Genomic DNA, 21127 nt, shown 5'->3' on the forward strand with positions numbered 1-21127 from the left:
CTGAATCTGCCCCTGTTTCTTTACCCGGTTACTGTTGACTATCCTCTGCAGTTACATATCCCGTTCACCCCGTTTCCCCCACATCCAACACACGTGTAAAAATAAAATACATGTTCCATTGTTACTTAACAAAAGTTTCTTTATTAATGACTTTGCGTTAAAGTGTTGAAACTGGGACGCAGACTGTGCTGGGTAGGGTGTGCAGTGATGTAAAGACCGCCTCTGAACTCGAGGAATGACAGGCTCCTGCTCCTAGAGCGGTCCGCAGTGCCGGACTGGTTGTTTCAATGGAGCCTGCCATCCCTCCTTTTCGGGACTCTGTGTGCAGGGGCTATGTGACCTTGTGGCGGAGGAGGACAGATACAGATTCCTCTGCTGCGTGACTCTGCGGTCCAGGACAAGGACCGCTGCATAAGAACTGTAACCGCCCTCCCCCGCTACAAAGTCACGTCCCCCCCCACCCACACAGAACCTGGAAACCACCTCCCATACTGACCAGGGTGCCTACTGACTGCACTGTGTGTGTGACCTGCTGCTGATCCTGCCCCCGTGTCTGTACCCTGGTAAAGGTGACTGTCCTGTCCAATTACCAACTCCCTTCCCCACCCCACCCCCCCTTCAAACACAGTCTTCTGTTAAAAAAGCATGACGGAAACAGTAATTAACAGCAAAGTATTTTTAATAATTAACTAGACAGTTAGGGGATGAAACTGGGATTGGGGCTTGGGTGAGTCTGGAAGGGAAGGACTTCTCAAAATTTAGGGTATGAGAGCTTTTGGGTACTTGAGCACTCTGCTGGAGTGCAGTGACAGTTTTAACGCCCCCCGGCGCCCCTCCTTCTGGTTATTTTGGGTGAGGGGGGTATGGGACTTTGTGGCGGGGGAGGGCGGTTGCAGATACACTGCAGGGGGGCTCTGTCCTCCTGCCTGCGGTCCTGCAGAACATGCACAAGGTGACGGAGCGTGTCCGTTTGCTCCCTCATTAGTCCAAGCAGCGTTTGAGTCGCCTGCTTGTCTTCCTCATGCCACCTCTCCTCCCGTTCGCTGTGTGAGCGCTGGTACAGAGAGATGGTCTCCCTCCACTGGCTCTGCTGGTCCGCCTCGGCTTGGGAGCAGCCCATAAGTTCAGCGAACATCTCGTCCCGTGTCTTTCTCTTTCGCCGCCTAATCTTTGCCAGCCTATGTGAGGGGGATGCGGTGGCAGGTCTGGAGACAGTCAAAGATGTGTGATGGGAAAGAGGGAGTGAATTCCTTGCAAAGATACATTTTTGCGAACAATGAACACAGTCTAGTCTGTGTCTGTGAACAAGAGCATGCACAGCACCTATCTCGTGCGCACTCCTGCTGCAGGCAATCCGGAAAGCATAAACTCTGCCCCTGTTCCACCCCATCGCAGTGTCCCCCGACCCTTGGAATTCCGGGTTGAGATCCCAGTGCCTGATGGGGCAAATTTCATTGTCGCGGGTGGTTCTGGGTAAATGTAGTCACTCATTCCTTCCTCCGGGAAAGCAACGGCAGACAATCATTTCGAGCCCGTTTTCCCTGGATTACCCTGGCAGACGCCATAGCGTGGCAACCATGGAGCCTGTTTTGCCTTTTGTCACTGTCACTGTATGTGTACTAGATGCCGCGGACAGAGGCGTTTCAGCAGCGCTACACAGCAGCATTCATTTGCTTTTGCATGACAGCAGAGATGGTTATCAGCCATATTGTACTATCTACCATGCCATTGTAAATTGGCAAGGTGATGATGGTTACCAGCCGTATTGCATTATACCTTCTGCTGCTGTCATAGGTGCCCCTGGCCGAGATCAGCCGGGGGCGCAAAAGACAAAACTGGGAATGACTCCCTGAGTCAATTCCTCCTTTATGGTATCTAAAAATAGAATAATTTCTGCATAGAATATGGGGCTAGTGTAGTAGAGATCCAGTGCTTCAGAGAACCAGAAAGCACAGCTGCTCCGTGTCAGATTATGCAGGAATGATGAGCTGCATGGCATTCACGGGGTGCTCCTGCAACAACCCCACCTGTTGCTTCTCTCCTCCCCCAGCCTTCCCGGGCTACCGTTGCAGTGTCCCCTGATTTGTGTGCTGAAGTAATAAAGAATGCAGGAATAAGAAACAGTGACTTGTTACTGAAATGAAATGAGGGGAAGGCAGCCTCCAGCTGCTATGATTGTCCAGACAGGACATTAAGCAGTGTGGGGGAGAGGAAAACAGCATCCTGCTGCTATGACAGTCCAGGCAGTACAGAATCTTTTCTTTACACATGAAGGGCGGGGGCTGATGGAGCTCAGCCCCCTGTTGCTATGATGAAGACGGTTAGCAGGCCATCTACTTATAGGCTGATGACAAGGACGGGTACCAGTCGTATTGCACTACACCATCTACAGCGAGGCTGATGATGATGACGACAGATATCAGTCTTATTGCACCATCAGCCACCCATGAGGCGGGGTGAGGGGGAGAGGATGCTACAGTACAGTGCCGCAGCATCGCGTCTACCAGCAGCATTCAGTACACATACGGTGACATTTAAAAGAGTCAAGAGATGATTTTTTTTCCTTTTCCTTCTGGGGGTGGGGGAGGGGGGTACATTGACGAGCTATGCCCTGAACTGCCGCGGACAATGTGTTTGACCGTACAGGTATTGGGAGATCAGCCAAGAATGCAAATGCTTTTCGGAGACTGCAGGAACTGTGGGATACCTTGCGTCCTCAGTCCCCCCTCCCTCCATGAGCGTCCATTTGATTCTTTGGCTTTCCGTTACGCTTGTCACGCAGCAGCGTGCTGAGTCCCTGCTACGCTGTCTGTCCGGAGATTTTTTAAACATACTTTGGACCAGGCGTAACATTACAGTAATTCCCCTAATTAGATGCAGGAGTCGCCGAGCGAGATCGCACTGAGGAGGGTCACTGAAGGAGATAGAGAGCGCATGCTGCGTGAAAGCCAGCACAAACCAGGGCCCTATGCAGCCGTGCTCGGGGAGGCAATGCTCCCTGAGTACCTCATGAAAGCCTGGCGCGGAAAAGTGTGCTACCACGGAGCACCCAATAAGGCAGCTTTCCCCAGGAACCTCCTGTGGAGGCTTTTCGATTACCTCCAGGAGAGCTTCGTGGAGATCTCCGAGGAGGATTTCTGTTCTATCCCCATATATATAGAGACCTCCTTTTCACATAGTTCAGATTCCTGTTCCATTAATAATAAAAGTTTACATGTTTAAACCACTTACTGACTGATCCTTCCCCTGATTCAGGGTCCGGGTTAACAGCCGGGGAGGGTTGGAAGGGGCTCTCCGTGAGGGTGATGAAGAGATCCTGGCTGTCGGGGAAACCAGCGTTGTAAGCGCTGTCGCCTGCCTCGTCCTCCACAAACCCTTCCTCATCTTCCCCGTCCGCGAACATCGCCGAGGAACTGGCCGTCGACACTATCCCATCGTCAGAGTCCACAGTCACTGGTGGGGCAGTGGTGGCAGGCTCCGGAGCGTCCGTTTGCCGCTTTGGTCTTCTGGTAGCCTTGTCTCAGGTCCTTGATTTTCAGGCGGCACTGCGTTGCATCCCGGCTGTATCCTCTGTCTGTCATGGCTTTGGAGACCTTCTCGTAGGTCTTTGCATTCCGTTTTTTGGAGCTCAGCTCCTAAAGCACAGACTCCTCGCCCCACACACCGAGCAGATCCAAGACTTCCCGGTCAGTCTATGCTGGGGCCCTCTTTCTATTCAGAGATTGCCTGGTCTCCTTTGCTGGAGAGCTCTGCATCGTTGCCGGTGCTGCTGAGCTCGCCCCGATGTCCAACCACGAAATGAGATTCAAACTGGCCAGACAGGAAAAGGAATTCAAATTTTCCCGGGGCTTTTCCTGTGTGGCTGATCAGAACATCCAAGCTCGGACTGCTGTCCAGAGCGTCAACAGAGTGGTGCAGTGTGGGATAGCTCCCAGAGCTACTAAGGTCGATTTCTGTCCACACCTAGCCTAATTCGACATGGCCATGTCGAATTTAGCGCTACTCCCCTCGTCGGGGAGGAGTACAGAATTCGAACTAAAGAGCCCTCTATGTCGAATTAAATGGCTTCCTGGTGTGGACGGGTGCACGGTTAATTCGAATTAACGCTGCTAAATTCGAATTGAAGTCCTAGTGTGGACCAGGCCTTATTCTTCAACTACAGCTCTTATCTGCTATTGTTACAAAAAAAAACCCAAACAAACAAGCAAAAAGACTCCAGAATCTCTCCCTATTCTCCTGATTTTGACTGCCCTATTGCAGCCATGACTTGGTCTTTATTTAAAAACATTTTAAATTTTATAAAGAATCAAGTTACCCCTTAATGGTTAAATGCTAAATCCCAAAGCCCAAACAACACTAATTACCTGTGTCTTGCAAAAAGGTTTATCAGTTTTGAAACTTTAAATTAAAGAGTCAAATGAATTTAGTGGCATTAAAAACAAAAACAAAACCAATTTATCTTACACCTACAAAACAGGAGTTTTACAAACCAGATGTGTTGGTTTAGAGTCTTAGAACTTTACATATTTTCACAGACAAATAGACACATACACATTTTCTTTTCCTTAACATTCCTTTACACTGCTTTGTTTTTACATAGCTGTATATATATTTGGATTATTTACAGGCATTCTTCTGGAAAAGGGCCCATTTTCCCTTCAGAATGGCTCCAAAGAAACCAAGAATTCTCTCTCTTTAACATGGTCCTTTTAAACATTTTCACAAAGTTTAACTGCTTAATTCTCTCCAGCCTCTGTAGAGTTAACTTTTGACTCTCTTTCCTTAAATCACTTGTTTATCTCCCGGAATGACACCTTTATCACCTCAGATTTCACCATTTTAAGTATTGTTCCAGGGGTTCATGCCTGCACTTACTGCTTTTCTTACTCCTGACACTATGCCCTTAGGGCTTCCAACCTGTTTTTCAGTTTCTTTATCTGTTGCTTGCCTGCTTTTATGGGCCCGATCCTGCTTTTTTTTCCAATGAACCGTTTGTGAGTGATATTGTGGTCACTTCACAATTTGGAAAGGAATGTTTAAGGAAAGGGACCAGGAAGGGTGGAGGCTAGTTGAGGAGCCCACCCTCCTTGCTGAATTGGTAGTGGAACACTAAAGAATCAGTTTTTGAGGCAGACAACAAAGGGGAACAGAACAAGGGGCTTTTTGTCCTTTTTACAATGAGATGGGAGTATTAAGGGGGTTGGATCGATCTGGGGTGGAGGTTTTTTGAGAACGGGGTAAAGGGGAGCACTTGGTCTGGTGGTGGGAGAGGAGGCTTTTAATAAAGCTTTTAACTTATTATTTGAATATTTGAGAGAGGTGAGTTCTGATTTTGTCCACCTACAATTTGCCTCTTCCCACCACTGCATGAAACAATTAACCTCTTCTTTAGCCAATTTAGTTTTAGGTTGGCCGAGTTTGTCCTTTAAGACGTCCACTCGGTTTTTGTTCCAAGATTTTAACAGTGGCCACTGAGTTTTGGGATCCCCCGGAGTTAGCCTAGACCATTTTTCCAGAAATTTACAGGAGTCCAGACCCTTCTTACAGGAGTCTGGACCCATCGTAAATACATAAAATGAGCCGGCGTTCGTTTAGGGAACTGTCCCGACTTAGACGTCTGGTTACCCATACAGGAGGACTTCACACATCAATCGCACAAGAAGGAAATTCGGGTTCGTCAGAGCGATGCCCGGTGCAACACACAAAAGGAGCCCACAGGCTACTGCCTCAATTGCCCTTGCTTTCACACCCAGGGTTTTACCCAAAGTGCGGTGCAGCTGCGATTGTGCAGATTCCAGTCACTCAGACCGCGGGGACAGGAACCCCTTGGTCGGCCAATCCCCAGACGGAGACGGCACCCAGACTCAAACAGTCCACAGGAGGACGGATAGACACAGAGACAGGATAGTCCTCAGTCCGGACAAAACAGAGAAATAATTACCTGACAAGATTCCTGATGTCAGACCCCGGGATCCCTACCAGAACAGAGTGGGAACCAACAGGTTCAATGGCGTAGACTTCACTGTGGTCGTGCGCCTTTCCGTTCTGGTGGAGGACCGCTCGGGCCAAATGCCCAGGTGCCGGCTGCCACGGTCGTCCTACAAAAATGGTCAGGAATCACACGGCCCCAGTGAAGATGGTTGCCATCTCGGTGGAACCTCCAAATTGTCAAAGTCAGACTCAGGACTCACAGTTTGTCAGACCAGTCTGTTTTATTAGCACAGCACTCTGCTAATAACACCCAGATAATGTGAGCACCATGCAAGACACAAACTATCTTATTTATACAGATAAAAGGGTGAGAACTTAACAAGATAACAAAGGAAGCAGAATCAGATAAGTTTACCTGGGCTAGGCATGCATATCTTATTTCCTTACTAACTATTACCGATCTTCTGTTAACGTTTCGCTATTAGCACCATTGTTTATGCCTAATGTTTCTTTTCCTGGCACCTGTATTTCAGCATTTCTTATTTCTGCTTAAAGGTATATACAACATTTCTTTAATCCATTCTTATTTTTACAATATAATTCATTCTACTTTCACATGGTCCATTTCAACTTCCACTGTCTGGCCACAAATATACTGATTGAAGCTGTCATAGGCCAACAATATTCCTAAAAGCTCCTTCTCAATCTGTGCATATCTGGTTTCTGCCTCAGCCAGTGATTTGGATGCATATGTCACTGGTTGCCAACAATCCTTATGCTTCCGTAAACTTACTGCATCTACCCCAGACTGGGAAGCATCTGCTGAGATTTAAATAGGCCTTCCTGGTGCATAGAACTTCAACACTGGCTCTTATATCAGTTGTTGTTTTAAACCTTCTGATGGAGCTGCCTGTTCTGCACCCCAATACCATTCAATTTTATTCTCTAGGAGTTTTCTCTAAGTTGCTGCTTTGGTAGCTAGATTATAGATGAATTTTCCAAGATAATTAACCATTCCCAGGAACCGTTGGACATCTTTCTGTGACAGCAGACATGGCATCATTTCAGTGGCTGAACTCTTTGTCTAATCAGGTTTTACACCTTTGTTGGAAATAACGTTCCCAAGAAAAGTCAGGTCTGTAACCCCTAAAACACATTTCTCCCTATTTAGTTTGAGGTTTGCAGCTCTAGTTGCATTCAGCAGTTCCTGAAGTCTACAATCATGCTCCTCTTTTATTGGGGTGTCAACAAGAGTAATATGTTCATAGACTGTATGTGTGGTTTTGTGGTATAATTCTGATGCTGAAGCTATCCCAAAGGGTAAGTGTAAGAATCTGTATCTTCCAAATGAGGTATTAAATGAGCATAATTTTGAGCTTCCTTCAGTTAATTTTAGCTACCAAAAACCTGAGGATGCATCCAATTTAATTGAGACATAATTTCTTCTCTGGTTGGTAGCTTGAAATGTTATTTTTATAGCTTTGTTGAGGTCTCTTGGTTCTAAGCATATGTGTAGCTGGCCGTTACTTTTCTCCACAATGACAAGGGAGCTCACCCATTCTGTTGGCACCTAAATTTTTTGTATTACTTGCATTGCTTCCATCCTTGCAAGCTCAGCCTTGAGTTTATCATGGAGTGCAAATGGCACCTTTCTACGTAGAATCATAGGACTGGAAGGGACCTTGAAAGGTCATCTAGTCCAGTCCCCTGCACTCATGGCAGGACTAAGTATTATCTAGACCATCCCTGACAGGTATTTGTCTAACCTGCTCTTAAAAATCTCCAGTGATGGAGAGTCCATAATCTCCCTAGGCAAGTTATGCCAGTGCTTAACGAACCTGACAGTTAGGAAGTTTTTCCTCATGTCGAACCTAAACCTCCCTTGCTGCAATTTAAGCCCATTGCTTCTTGTCCTATCCTCAGAGGTTAAGAAGAACAATTCTTCTCCCTCCTCATAACAACCTTTTATATACTTGAAAACTGTTATCCTGTCCCCTCTCAGTCTTCTCTTTTCCAGAATAAACAAACCCAATTTTTTCAGTCTTCCCTTATAGGTCATGTTTTCTAGACCTTTAATCATTTTTGTTGCTCTTCTCTGGACTTTCTCCAATTTGTCCACATCTTTCCTGAAATGTGGCATGCACAACTAGACACAATACTCCAGCTGAAGACTAATCAGCGCGGAGTAGAGTGGAAGAATTACTTCTCATACTTATACATCCCAGAATGGTGTTCATTTTTTTTGCAACAGCGTTACACTGTTGACTCATATTTAGCTTGTGGTCCACTATGAGCCCCAGATCTCTTTCCACAGTACTCCTTCCTAGGCAGTCATTTCCCCTTTTGAATGTGTGCAACTGATTGTTCCTTCCTAAATGTAGTACTTTGCATTTGTCCTTATTGAATTTCATCCTATTTACTTCAGATCATTTCTCCAGTTTGTCCAGATCATTTTGAATTTTAATCCTATCCTCCAAAGCACTTGCAGCGCCTCCCAGCTTGGTATCGTCCTCAAACTTTATAAGTGTACTGTCTATTCCATTATCTAAATCACTGATGAAGATATTGAACAGAACCTGACCCAGAACTGATCCCTGCGGGTATCCACTCATTATGCCCTTCCAGCATGACTGTGAACCATTGATAACTACTCTCTGGGAACGGTTTTCCAACCAGTTTTGCACCCACTTTATAGTAGCTCCATCTAGGTTGTATTTCTCTAGTTTGTTTATGAAATGGATGGATAACTGGAGGGACCTGCTTGTTTATCCGGATTATATGTAATTTATGGACAGCCCCAAAGCCCGTCTCATGAGATATTGTTGGAAGTAACAAAACAAACAGGCCAGGAGTGAGGGGCATTAGCATAGCAGGGAATAGGGTTGGACAAGAGTGGAATTGAAGCGTGGGGGCTGCAGGTCAGTGTAAGGGGGCATCAGCATAGCTGTGTGTGGGGAGCCAGGGCTGGAAAAGCAAGAGGCTGTGGGTCAGGTGAAGGGGCTTTGGCAGAGCTGCACGTGGAGGGAGCTCAGGGCTGGCATATCAGGAGGCTGCAGGTCAGGATTAACGGCCTCAGCAGAAGATATGAGAATGTTCCCTACCCCCATCCTCTTCGGTGAAATGTGGGTCACTCTGCCCACCAGAGAGAAACAAGTCACTCCAATGCTCTTATAGTCCTTTATTCTACTGTTAGTAAGATTAGAGAAGAAAGGGTGAGTTTGGGGTGAGGAAGAGCGTGTGTCCATTAAAGTCCCAGCAGCAGTAAGAGTCACTAGATTGAGTTGCATTGTTGGGGCTCTGGAGAAACGGGTCAGTGTTCCATGGCAGTGTCCTGGGGATGGTGCTGTGTTCATGCCACGGGGGCCAGGCCCACCTGGTTGTTGGCCCTGTCGAAGACAACATAGTACTGGCGGATGAAGACGTCTCCGAGGGTCCATTGCTGTCCATAGGAGGTGGGGATGCCTTCAAAGCCAGGAGAGCAAGAGCCTGAGCTCTGCACCGGGGGAAAATGGTATATGGGTTATTGGGCTGGAACTTTCATGTCCCCTTGAGTTACTGTCCAGAAGGGAGTGCACGTGCCTGCCCCTGCCCCATCTTGGGATGGGATCTCACCACGGCTCCCAAGCTAAGGAGCATTAGGCTGGGTCAGGCCTTGGCTTGGAGACTTTAAGGGACAGCTTGGGGATGAAAGCAGTGGGACTGGTGAGTGAGGCCTGGATGCTCACAGGTATTTAGGGGCATAACTCCCAGTGAGCTACCTTTGTGGAACTGGGCCTCAGAACAGCCCCAGTGCTTAAGCCTGAGCCTAAGGGGTGCAGCCTGTCAACTGGGAAGAGAAGCAAGGCCCTAACCACTTCTGTCCATGACACATCCCTTGGGGAGGCAAAGCGTGCTCTCTCCAGGCTCCTGGCCAGATTCCAGAGGGAGCAATTACATTCTGCCACCAGAAATCCTGCTGTGATTATAAGTGGATTTGGGCTTCCCCACTGCCTGCTACCAGCCGGTGTTGCTGTGTGCTGTTAAAGCAGCTTGCCTGTTCCTCCCCAGAGGGAAGCAAACCTTTATCATGGAGAAGGAAAACTCCTTCCTGATGCCCAGATGCCCAGGCCCTGCAGCACAAGGCAGTGATCTCTCTTGATCTAACCTCCTAGCTGCTCATTTTATTCTTTCCTAGTCCAGTAAGGCCCCTCTCCTAGTGATCTTCTACGATGGCCAGCTCTACAGCCTGTCTTGCTTCTCTTGTGGTATGTCACTTTCACTGTGGGCCTGCCTTGATCTAGACCGTTCCTTCCCCTGGATCTGTTTGTGAGAAGAGCTCTCTGCTTCCCCACTCTAATACTGGGGACAGACCCTGAGCTGCATCTCAGCGATACATCTGCAGCCGTATACCAGCTGTGCAGGGGAATGTTGCCAGCACACTCAGTGCAATGGCCTCAGGCACAAGCCCTGGCTAAGCGGCCCCGAGGCGGCTTTCTGAGCAGGACACTCACATCTATGATGTAGGCACTGGCGGGCACAGGGAACTCGATGCCGTTGATGGTGAAGACGATGTTGGGCAGGCTGCTTGTGGCACTGCAGCTGATCTGCAGGGAGGAAGGCAACAGGGAGGAAAGTTTAGGTGTGTCTTGGTCACAAGGCTCTCCATAGCAGACACCTCTAGAAGTGTCGGTCCCCGATCCCTGCCCTTACCGTGCCATTGTCGGCGCCGATGTAGGACTTGATGTTGGAGATGCCAGTAGAGGGCCCAACCAGCAGAGAAGTACCAGTGTCAATGATAGCCTGGCAGCCACCAGAGCAAGCGATGGTCTCTCCGTTCATGGTGATGCTGGAAGAGAGAGAGAGTCAGGGGGAACCTGCCTAGAAACACTCCCAATCTCATTCCCACTCAGCCCACGAGCCAGCAACGAGAGGCCTGCAGGGTGGAGCTGCCTCACCGCCCCCTTCCTACGACTGCCAAGAACTTTCTCCTGATGTTTCAACCTCAACATTCCTTAGCTGTTGCCCATCGCTCCTCTTCCTACAACCTTCTGGGACAGTGACCAATCTAGCCTGGGGGTCACAAACAGATGTCAAGGGGTTGTGACCACCAAGCCCTTTCCTTTATTGCTAAGCAGAGCTGGCCAGATGACGGTTCCTGGTGTGGACAAGGTGGAGAACCACTGATCTAAGCTCCTCGCGGGTGAGCCCCTTTCCTATAACTCCAAGGAAGGCATGAGTCTGACTCCCGTGTCTCTCATCTTGTCTAGACTCTGTAATTTGAGCTTCCCCAGGCTCCTGCATGCATCTCCTTTTGCCTGTCTCCTTAAGGTGGCCTGATGAAGGGGAAGGGCCAAGTGGTGGGTGATACCTGTCCATGGTGATTTGCCAGTAAGTCTCATTAGAGAGAGGGATCCAGTTGAGGTTCCCAGAGTAGTAAGATGAGTCAATGCCGCCGAACATCACGAAGCTCCCGCTCTGGTCATCCCTAAGAAGGGAGAGAGGAGAGTCAAGGCAGATGCATGAATGGTTGGCTGACGAGTCAATAGCAAACACTCTGTCTGAACATAAGAACAGCCAGACTGGGTCACACCAAAAGTCCATCTAGCCCAGTATCCTGTCTTCCAACAGTGGCGAATGCCAGGTGCCCCAGCGGGAATGAACAGAACTGAATCAACAAGTGATCCGTCCCTTGTCGTCCATTCCCAGCTTCTGGCAAACAGAGGCTAGCGACACCATCGCTGCCCATCAATGGCTATTAGCCATTGATGGACCTATCCTCCATGAACTTATCTAGTTCTTTTTTTAACCCTTCCCTGTTAAAGAATGGGCCACCGCTGAGCAGCGCTGGGATACAATCAGAGTTGGGCACATCAGCGTCTAGTAGCGGAGAAAGGGCAGGCCAGCTGGATGTGAGGGGCACCTCTGACCCTACTTTGATAACTATCTCTTGCCAGGTCTCAAAAGTTAAGCAAGGCTGGGCCTGCCCTAAAACTGGATGGGAGATCTCCAAGGAAAGGCCCAGATGTTTGAGTCAGTGGTGTCAGGGACTCAGTAGATGCTACTCTTCCCTCTGTGTCAGCACTGAGCATATGGTGCAGTCTGGTACTGGAAGGTGCTGAGCCAGGGAGTCATGTGGGTGATATGGGGTATTTTCTCCTCTAGGAGTCAGTCTAATACTGATGATCTGCAAAGGGTGTAGGCAGGGCCCCAATGCTTTAATATAATCATTAGAGAGACTAGTGTTCACTTCTGCTCCCAGAATGTACACCACCAGCATAGACTGGCTGCCATGTTCCACCCCAGAGATCTCTGTGTTTGGGAATTCTGATGCAAATATTGCAGGGCTCACTCCATGTGAGAGGTGCTGAATCTCACTGCAGCAGATGGGTTGTTTCCAGCCCTGACTTACGAGCTCAGGTAGACGGAGAAGAGGTCCTGGGACACCAAACCCTCATTCATCATGTTGTCAAAGACGGGTGTGGCTCCAGAGGAGGAGATGCTGGGGAAGGCCAGACCCAGGATCCCATCAAAGGGGGCGTAGTAGAAGAAGGAGCCAGGCTCGGTCTCGCTCAGGCCAAAGATCTGATGGGTGTCCACAATGCTGCTAACCTTAGAGGAGAGTTGGGGACAATGAGACACACCCTGCACCCTGGGAGAAGCTTCCAAGTCTACCAGAGGGTCTTTACAGCGTGCCAATTCTTAGAGGCTACCATGCCCTGAATTGTGCTCTCTCCCCTATATGAGAATAGTCCATGATTGGCTTCATTGTCTCTTCTCTGTCCTTTCTCTATTCCTGTCTCCCAGTTCACAGCCAATGGAGTTCCTGCTTTAGCTTTGCAGATGCATCCTGTCCTTCTAACTCCTAATAATTTCCCTTCTCTGCTCCAGGGGCTTTCATCCTTTCTTGTGATTTACCTGGACGGTGTCATAGCCCAGGATTCCGGTCATGCTGCCGGTGCCATACTGGACGGACACGTTCTCACTGGTGGCCTGGTAGGTGGAGGAGTCTGATGGGTTGAAGCGTTTGTGGTTTGCTGCAAGTACAGAAGAGTCAGATGGTCACACAATGACACTTGTAACTCACCCCATGTGTTGTATGGGAGACTGGTGAGGCTGTGAATTCTTTGGTGGGGGGAGGGTGCTTAAGAATTATGCACTGCAGTGCTCAGCATTGCAATGCCTAGGTCCCTTTGTGGATCTAGCTCCTGGGCTTCCTAGAAACCATTCCCCTCCTCTGACACTGTACAATTGGACAATCCACAGTCAATGGAAGGAAACCTATTCATCTCTGGCTTCCACGGTAGCTGGAAACTGATGCTTTTTTTTAATTAAAAAAATGTAAATATGTTTTTCTTTTTAAAAATACTCATTTAAATTAAAGTTTAAATTATCACAACATATGTGCAAGTCTAAATTTACTAAAATCTATTAAAATCAGTTAAATTAAATAAACAATGACTATTAAGTAATGCATATTTGTTGCTGAAGTTTTAAAGATAGACCACTGAATTGATGGATTTCACTGGCTCAGCAGCTGGAACTAGACTTCGTTGAAGTGCCAAACCAGCTTTTCACAGCAGTAGCCTCTGCAGGTGTACAGAGAATATTTTCTTCCTGTCAGTTCATTCAGCTAGTCAGTTCACTGACTAGTTCATTCTAACTTAAGAAATGGATTGGGGGTTATAAAAGCAAGACAGCTTGTTTTCCTTTTCCAATCTCCGAATAAAAAGTAAGTGTGAGAGGATGAAATCTAGTAGTTCTAAAATTTTGGAAGGACACGGTGACCAGAAACAATCAGTTCAATTCACTGACTACAGATAAGAACACAAGAACATAAAAATGGCCCTACTGGGTCAGACCAAGAGTCCATCTAGCCCAGTATCCTGTCTTCTGACAGTGGCCAGTGCCAGGTGCCCCAGAGGGAATGAACAGAATAGGTAATCATCAAGTGATCTATCCCCTGTTGCTCATTCCCAGCTTCTGGCAAACAGAGCCTAGGGACACCATTCCTACCCATCCTGACTAATAACCATTGATGGACTTATCCTCCATGAATTTATCTAGTTCTTTTCTGAACCCTGTTATGGTCTTAGCCTTCATAACATCCTCTGGCAAGGAGTTCCACGGGTTGACTGTGCGTTGTGTGAAGAAATACTTCCTTTTATTTGTTTTAAACCTGCTGCCTATTAAATTCATTTGGCGACCTCTAGTTTTTGTGTTGTGAGAAGTAGTAAACAACACTTTCTTATCTACTTTCTCTACATCAGTCACGATTTTATAGACCTCAATAATATCTCCCCTTAGCTGTCTCTTTTTCAAGCTGAAAAGTCACAGTCTTATTAATCTCTCCTCATATGGAAGCCATTGCATACCCCTAATAATTTTTGTTGCCCTTTTCTGAACCTTTTCCAATTCCAATATATCTTTTTTGAGATGGGGCGACCACATCTGCACATAATATTCAAGATGTGGGTGTACCATGGATTTATATAGCGGCAACATGATATTTTCCTGTTCTATCATCTATCCTTTTCTTAATTGTTCCCAGCATTCTGTTCGCTTTTTGGAGTGCTGCTGCACATTGAGTGGATGTTCTCAGAGAACTATCCACAGTGACTCCAAGATCTCTTTCTTGAGTGGTAACAGCTAATTTATACCCCATCATTTTATATGTATAGTTGGGATTATGATTTCCAATGTGCATTACTTTGCATTTATCAACATTAAATTTCATCTGCCATTTTGTTGCCCAGTCACCCAGTTTTAAGAGATCCTTTTGTAGCTCTTCGTAGTCTGCCTGGGTCTTAACTATCTCTACTCATTTTGTACCATCTGCAAATTTTGCCACCTTACTGTTTACCCCTTTTTCCAGATCATTTATGAATACATTGAATAGGATGGCTCCCCAGAACAGACCCCTGAGGGACACCACTTTTTACATCTCTCCATTCTGAAAACTGGCCATTTATTCCTACCCGTCATTTCCTATCTTTTAACCAGTTACCAATCCATGAGAGCACCTTCCCTCTTATCCCATGGCAGCTTACTTTGTGTAAGAGCCTTTGGTAAGGGACATTATCAAAGGCTTTCTGAAAATCTAAGTACACTATATCCACTGGATCCCCTTGGTCCACATGCTTGTTGACCCCCTCAAAGAATTCTAGTAGATTGGTGAGGCATGATTTCCCTTTACTAAAACCACGTTGATTCTTCCTCAAGAAATTATGTTCATCTATATGTCTGACAATATTGTTCTTTAATATAGTTCAAACAGTTTGCCTGGTACTGAAGTCAGGTTTACAGGCCTGTAATTGCAGGGATTACCTCTGGAGCCCTTTTTAAAAATTGGCATCACATTAGCTATTCTCCAGTCATCTGGTACAGAAACTGATTTAAATGATAGGTGACAGACTACTGTTAGTAGTTCTGCAATTTCACATTTAAGGTCCTTCAGAACTTTTGGGTGAATACCATCTAGTCCTGGTGACTTACTGCTGTTTAATTTATCAATTTGTTCCAAAACCTCCTCTAATGACACCTCAATCTGGGACAGTTCCTCAGATCTGTCACCTAAAAAGAGTGGCTCAGGTTTGGGAATCTCCTTCACATCCTCAGCCACAAAGACCGATGCAAAGAATTCATTTTGTTTCTCCACAATGGCCTTATCGATAACACGTCCTTTTTAAAATACATTGTTAGTTTTAAATGCAAATTGTTTTAATAAACTTTTTTTCTTAGCTATCCAGGACATTTAAGGTAGTTTTATTTTACTAATAATTTTTAAAAGCTTTTTTTTTCTTTTCCATTTTTAATCAAATTCCAATTACCATGTAAAGGTGAACACATACATCAAGTAACAATATTAGGTAGCTAGCAAAATGAAAAATGCATCCTTCACTATTTTCTCATAATTAAAAAATATACAAATTAAAAATCTGAATAAATGTATGTTAAGTAGCAAATTTAGTGTAAAAGCTATAATTAGTTACAAATCAATGTTTTAATGGCTACCAATAAAAACCAACATCCTTCAGGAAAATAACTAAAAAGTACAAATGCAAAGTAAGATTGAAATCAGTGATTTGAATCAAAGTTTCCTCATGGTTGATTTAAATCTCCCTGATTTCACTCAAACCACCCAGATAGCATGTCAAGGCAAGAGGCATTGCAGGTGACTTACTGCAGGCTGGGCTGGAGCAGTACACGGAGGGCACCCAGAGATTGGAGGAGCCGGTGTCGAAGATGACAGAAAAATCCTGGGCTGGGGTGCCGATGGAGATGGTTCCATAATACTCGGCCTGCCAAAGCACAAAGAACGATGTAAAGAGAGGGAACCATTGCCATCCAAGGGCTAGCTCCTCAGCTCGTGTAAACTGGCATAGTTCCACCAAATGATTTACACCAGCTGAGGGTCTGGGTTACGGTGTCCTTGCTAAAGGTTCAGCCTGAGCTGCTGTTTCTCTGCCATCACTTTGCCAAGCATGGCTCCTAGGACTTGCTGGCATCTGATGCACAGAGTTATTTATCCCCAGTTCCCATCAATCTCAACGTGTTGGGAAACGGGGAGCCAGCAGACCAGGGAGTTCTATTCCCAGTGCTCTTCTTAATCCCATCCAATCACAGCTGGGGGCTGGATGGCCCAGCATGGGGGCTGGGGAGGGTTCTTGGCAGCAGCAAGGTATGTGCTTGGTTGGAAGCACATGGCTGGGGGAATGGGGTTGAGGCCCTTTTGGGAGGAGGAGAGATCAGCTGTTGGCAGAGGAGTGGGAAACTTTGATGAAGAGAGGAAGGCTACAAGACCTGCTTTCCTGCCATACTCACGTCCATGTAGTTTGTTAGGGGCTCGCTGGCAGCCTTGTTGGCCAGGTTGGGGAAATACTTGGAGGCCAGGTTGCGAGGGTGTTTCTTCAGGAAATCCTCCAGCAAGCCATGGTCCTTAAGGTTCTGCCTCAAGGATTTCCCCTTCTTCAGGGAGACCCTAATCAACAAGGGTGGGGAGAGAGGCCGATCAATAACAAATAAACAGTAGACAAGCCTTGTGTTCAGGGAATATTGTGCAATCCAGCTTTTACATTGCACAGAGACCCCTTTTTATAGCTGGGATTAGCACGGGGTATAGGTGAGTTGGGTGACCAGTGCACAAAAGGTCAGTATGAGTTGGGCATATAATTCCCATAGGACACTTTGAAACTCCTGGCCTATGTGTAACTAGCAGTGAGAGGGCCTAGTATGATGGGAGCTGTACTAATACATTGTATAAGACAGTCCCCCTGTCCTATAGAGCTTACTGATGAAATAGACAAGATGGACAAAGGACATATGTTCATTTTTATCCAGAGAACTGAGGCACAAAGAGACTCAGTCACTAGGTCACACAGACAGTCTGTGGTAGAGCCGGGAATGAACCTAGATTTTCCAAGTTCTGTTCCAGTGTTGTAACCACAAGTCCATACTTCCTCATACCTCTACTGTGCCTTACAGCCAAGGAGTAGTTCCCACGAGCTGCCTATTAAAGAATGAAGTATTGAGGAGAGAGATGTAGGAGCTGCTGCTGCTGCTAAGGGAACATTGCTCTGTAGAAAGCCAAGCTCAGGATTCCAATATTTCTTTTTCTCCCCGGTACTCACTTTGTCACCCGGCACTGAGAAAGCGCCACCAGACTCAGGAGCAGAAGCCACTTCATGATGTCTCTGTACATCCAAACTGGTGGGGAAAGGACAGTGTGGCTGCTAAATGCAGCACAACGCTGGGATGCTGCTCCTTATATGCACATAGTGCAGAGCCTTTCCTATCCCATTAGTAACCCTGATAAGAAATGCAAACCTTCCGGATAAGATTGTCCAAGATGTCCTTGAAAGAAAGGTTTGGAGAACACTCCAAGTTCACAGATTTCCACCTTCACTTGTCTGTGACCTGAAAATGGGGGCATCCTCTAGAGGGAAGGGGTGAGAGTTAGGGGAGATTTCCTGGCTAAGGTTTGAAAAGAGATGATGCTGGGTTGTTTTAAAGAGCAAACAGGAGGCACAGAGGAATTGGAATGGAATATGGAGATATTCACCTCTAGGTCACTGGTTCCAGTTTGGGCCCAGTTGCAATACAGCCATATAGTGGGAACTGGTGTCTCTATGGGAACTGGAATATGAAGCTTTACACCTCTAGCTCATTGGTATGAATCTGAGCCCAGGTCAGCGCAAGGAGCAGAAGTTAGTAGACAGGGAAATAGGATGCATGGCACGCGACGGTCTGAGTAACTGGTTGACTCAGAGGATATGGAGCCATTCACCTCTATGGCACTGGTCCGGCTCACCCAGTTCAGTAGAAAAAATCTTTGTCACCTGAAAGTTTGTGGATGAAATATGCTGATGGTCTTCATGCATTTCCTAGTGGGACATGTCAGGGAAGGGAAGGATTGGGTGTGAGGACTTGGTTTGGGTGTGGGTAGAGGAATGGCTCGATGTCTAGTTGGCAGCCGATATCAAAATGAGTGCCCCAGGGGTCGGTCCCGGGGCCGGTTTTGTTCAACATCTTCATAATTATTTGGATGATGGGATGGATTGAACCCTCAGCAAGTTCGCAGATTACACTAAACTTGGGGGACAGGTAGATACACTGGAGGGTAAGGATAGGGTCCAGAGTGACCTAGACAAATTGGAGGATTGGGCCAAAAGAAATCTGATGAGATTCAACAAGGACAAGTGCAGAGTCCTGCACTTAGGACGGAAGAATCCCATGCACCGCTACAGGCTGGGACCGAATGGCTAAGCGGCAGTTCTGCAGAAAAGGACCTGGGGATTACAGTGGATGAGAAGCTGGATATGAGTCAGCAGTGTGCCCTCATTGCCAAGAAAGCTAATTGCATATTGGGCTGCATTAGTAGGAGCATTGACAGTAGATCGAGGGAAGTGATTATTCCCCTCTATTCGGCACTGGTGAGGTCACATCTGGGGTATTACGTCCAGTTTTGGGCCCCCCACTACAGAAGGGATGTGGACAAATTGGAGAGAGTCCAGCGGAGGGCAACGAAAGTGATAAGGGGGCTGGGTCACATGACTTATGAGGAGCGACTGAGGGAGCTGGGTTTATATAGTCTGCAGAAGAGAAGAGCTAGGGGGGATTTGATAGCAGCCTTCAATTACCGGAAGAGGTGTTCTAAAGAGAATGGAGGTAGGTTGTTTTCAGTGATGGCAGATGACAGAACAAGGAGCAATGGTCTCAAGTTGCAGTGGGGGAAGTCTAGGTTGGATATTAGGAAACACTATTTCACTAGGAGGGTGGTGAAGCACTAGAATGGGTTACCCTGGGATGATTTAGTTGGGGTTGGTCCTGCTTTGAGCAGGAGGTTGGACTAAATGACCTCCTGAGGTCAGATGGACAAGATGACCTCTTCCAACCCTAATCTTCTATGATTCTATGAATGTGACGTGACTGCCCAGAACAAGTCTGAGGGCAAATGGTAAGTCGTGGTTGGAAATGACAGGACTAAGGCATTTGTGGGCTATGGAGGCCACCAGTGGAGGAGAAGAGGGAAGAGATATCCAGCCCTCCTTGGGTAGAGGGTAAGTTCACCATGACATAGGGTTTAGGGGGAGAGAAAAGGAGATCCTGGATGGCCCCCAAACTGGCGAGTGATTACTTGCACCGGGAGCAGATGATGGGTTCAAGTCTCCATGGCTGGGATGTGTGGGGAGGCCTCGCTGCTTAGCCCTGACACTGCAGCCTTCCTATTCCTGGCAGGAGGCCATCCATGGACTTAGGCACCAGGCCATATGGCCACATGCCAGGAGCAGCCGCTCTGCCAGAAAGCACAATGAGAATCTCATGAGATTAAAAAATAGCTTTTAACTTTCCATTTAGCACTATCCGCTCCTAACCCTGTGGGGACAAGCAAACACCAGGGGAAGGATGAGGTTTCCACATGACTGGCAGTTAGGTCACCTTAGGCCAGTGACAACCCTAAGAAAGGGGCCTGGAAGTGTGCAGGCCTAACTTTGCCAAATTGTGTATGAAAACTTATCAGTTTGAACAAGTTTATCTGAGCGGAACTGGTCCTGAAAATCAGCTTATCCGGTGTCCCCTGTTGCCCCACAGTGAGGTCCTGGCATCTGGTGTTAGTCTCGCAAATGTCAGTCTCGCAAATTTTCCATTCCCTGCTCCAGGTTTTTCAACACAGAAATGAACTAGATCTCAGATTTAGAGAAGGGAGGTTTGCTCTGAGACATCTGACACCAGAGAGACAATACAGGCACTTTGTAGCATCCTGAAGCAGTAGGGATAAATCCTGTCGTATAGCACCCCCTGCTTTTCCAGTCTTGGGTCTCCATCCAGTTCTGCCAGGGCGTCTCAGTCTTGACCTCATTATTATAGCCCTGGGATATTGTAGGGATATTAAAGAAGGTTTACATTATATGAGAAATGATTTATTGATTTATGGTTTTATTATTAACTAGTACTTTATAACTTAAGGTTTATGTTAGAAGTAAGTTTGTAAGGATTTAGTGTCAGAAATATCTATGTAAGGTTTATGTTAAAAGTAGATTTGTAAGGATTCATTGTTGTAAGGATTTATTGTTAGAAATATCTATGTCTGTACAAGCCTGCTCAAGGAGATACTTTGTAAACGTCTATTAACTCCAAGCGCCTGTGTTCTAAAATGAAACTTTGAAGTCGCTACTTTGCTTTGTAACTAGTTAATTGACGTCAATTGACTCTAAGTGCCTGTTTTCTAAGTGAAAGTTTGTAACTGCTACTTTGTTTTGAAAATGGCCGCTGTAAGCTGCTGATTGGGTAATTGACTCAGCACCTTGTTAACTCAATTGACTCTAAGTGCCGGTTTTCTAAGTGTTTGTTTTAAAAATGGCCGCTGTGAGCTGCTGATTGGGTAATTGACTCAGCACCTTGTTAACTCACCGCGCGAGCTGTCAATTGCTTCTGTAAGTGCTAATTGGCCAATTGACTTTGTTAACTCAGCGCGCAAGCCGTCAATTACCCCTATGCCTTAGGCAAAACTATGTAACATACAAATAGAGACCCCCACCTCTGTTAAAGTCATTTTTACCTCACTTTATGTTTTTAATTGTTAAAAGACAAGGAGTCTCACACCCCAAAAGGATAAAGAAACTGTAAAATAAATGTAGTTAAGATAAAAAGTATATGTGAATGAGTGTCTAGTTTAAATGTTGAATGAGTGTCTAGGGAGTTACCAAGCCCGAAAGAGTCA

General features: G+C 46.6%; 1 protein-coding gene across 1 annotated transcript; it reads right to left on the minus strand.

The window, feature by feature from the left end:
- Positions 1-9157: 9157 nt before the first annotated feature.
- Positions 9158-17593, minus strand: LOC123369588 (pepsin A-like). Its single transcript, XM_045015334.1, has 9 exons — positions 17538-17593; positions 16732-16888; positions 16091-16208; positions 12826-12944; positions 12320-12519; positions 11279-11395; positions 10615-10756; positions 10422-10514; positions 9158-9424 (listed from the first exon to the last, which is right to left on the minus strand). Exons 1-9 carry the CDS (start codon positions 17591-17593, stop codon positions 9281-9283), a joined length of 1146 nt encoding a protein of 381 aa, XP_044871269.1. The 3' UTR covers positions 9158-9280.
- Between the last annotated feature and the right edge of the window lie 3534 nt (positions 17594-21127).

Source organism: Mauremys mutica, chromosome 4 (genome assembly GCF_020497125.1).
Source record: "Mauremys mutica isolate MM-2020 ecotype Southern chromosome 4, ASM2049712v1, whole genome shotgun sequence".
NCBI lineage: Eukaryota > Metazoa > Chordata > Testudines > Geoemydidae > Mauremys > Mauremys mutica.

Coding starts and splice junctions, on each gene's coding strand:
- LOC123369588 (XM_045015334.1), bottom strand. CDS start 17,593: ATGAAGTGGCTTCTGCTCCTGAGTCTGGTGGCGCTTTCTCAGTGCCGG. Junction 11,396..12,319: donor TTCTCCGTCTACCTGAGCTC/GTAAGTCAGGGC, acceptor CTCCCTTCTTAG/GGATGACCAGAGCGGGAGCT. Junction 10,515..10,614: donor CCGACAATGGCACGGTAAGG/GCAGGGATCGGG, acceptor TCCTCCCTGCAG/ATCAGCTGCAGTGCCACAAG.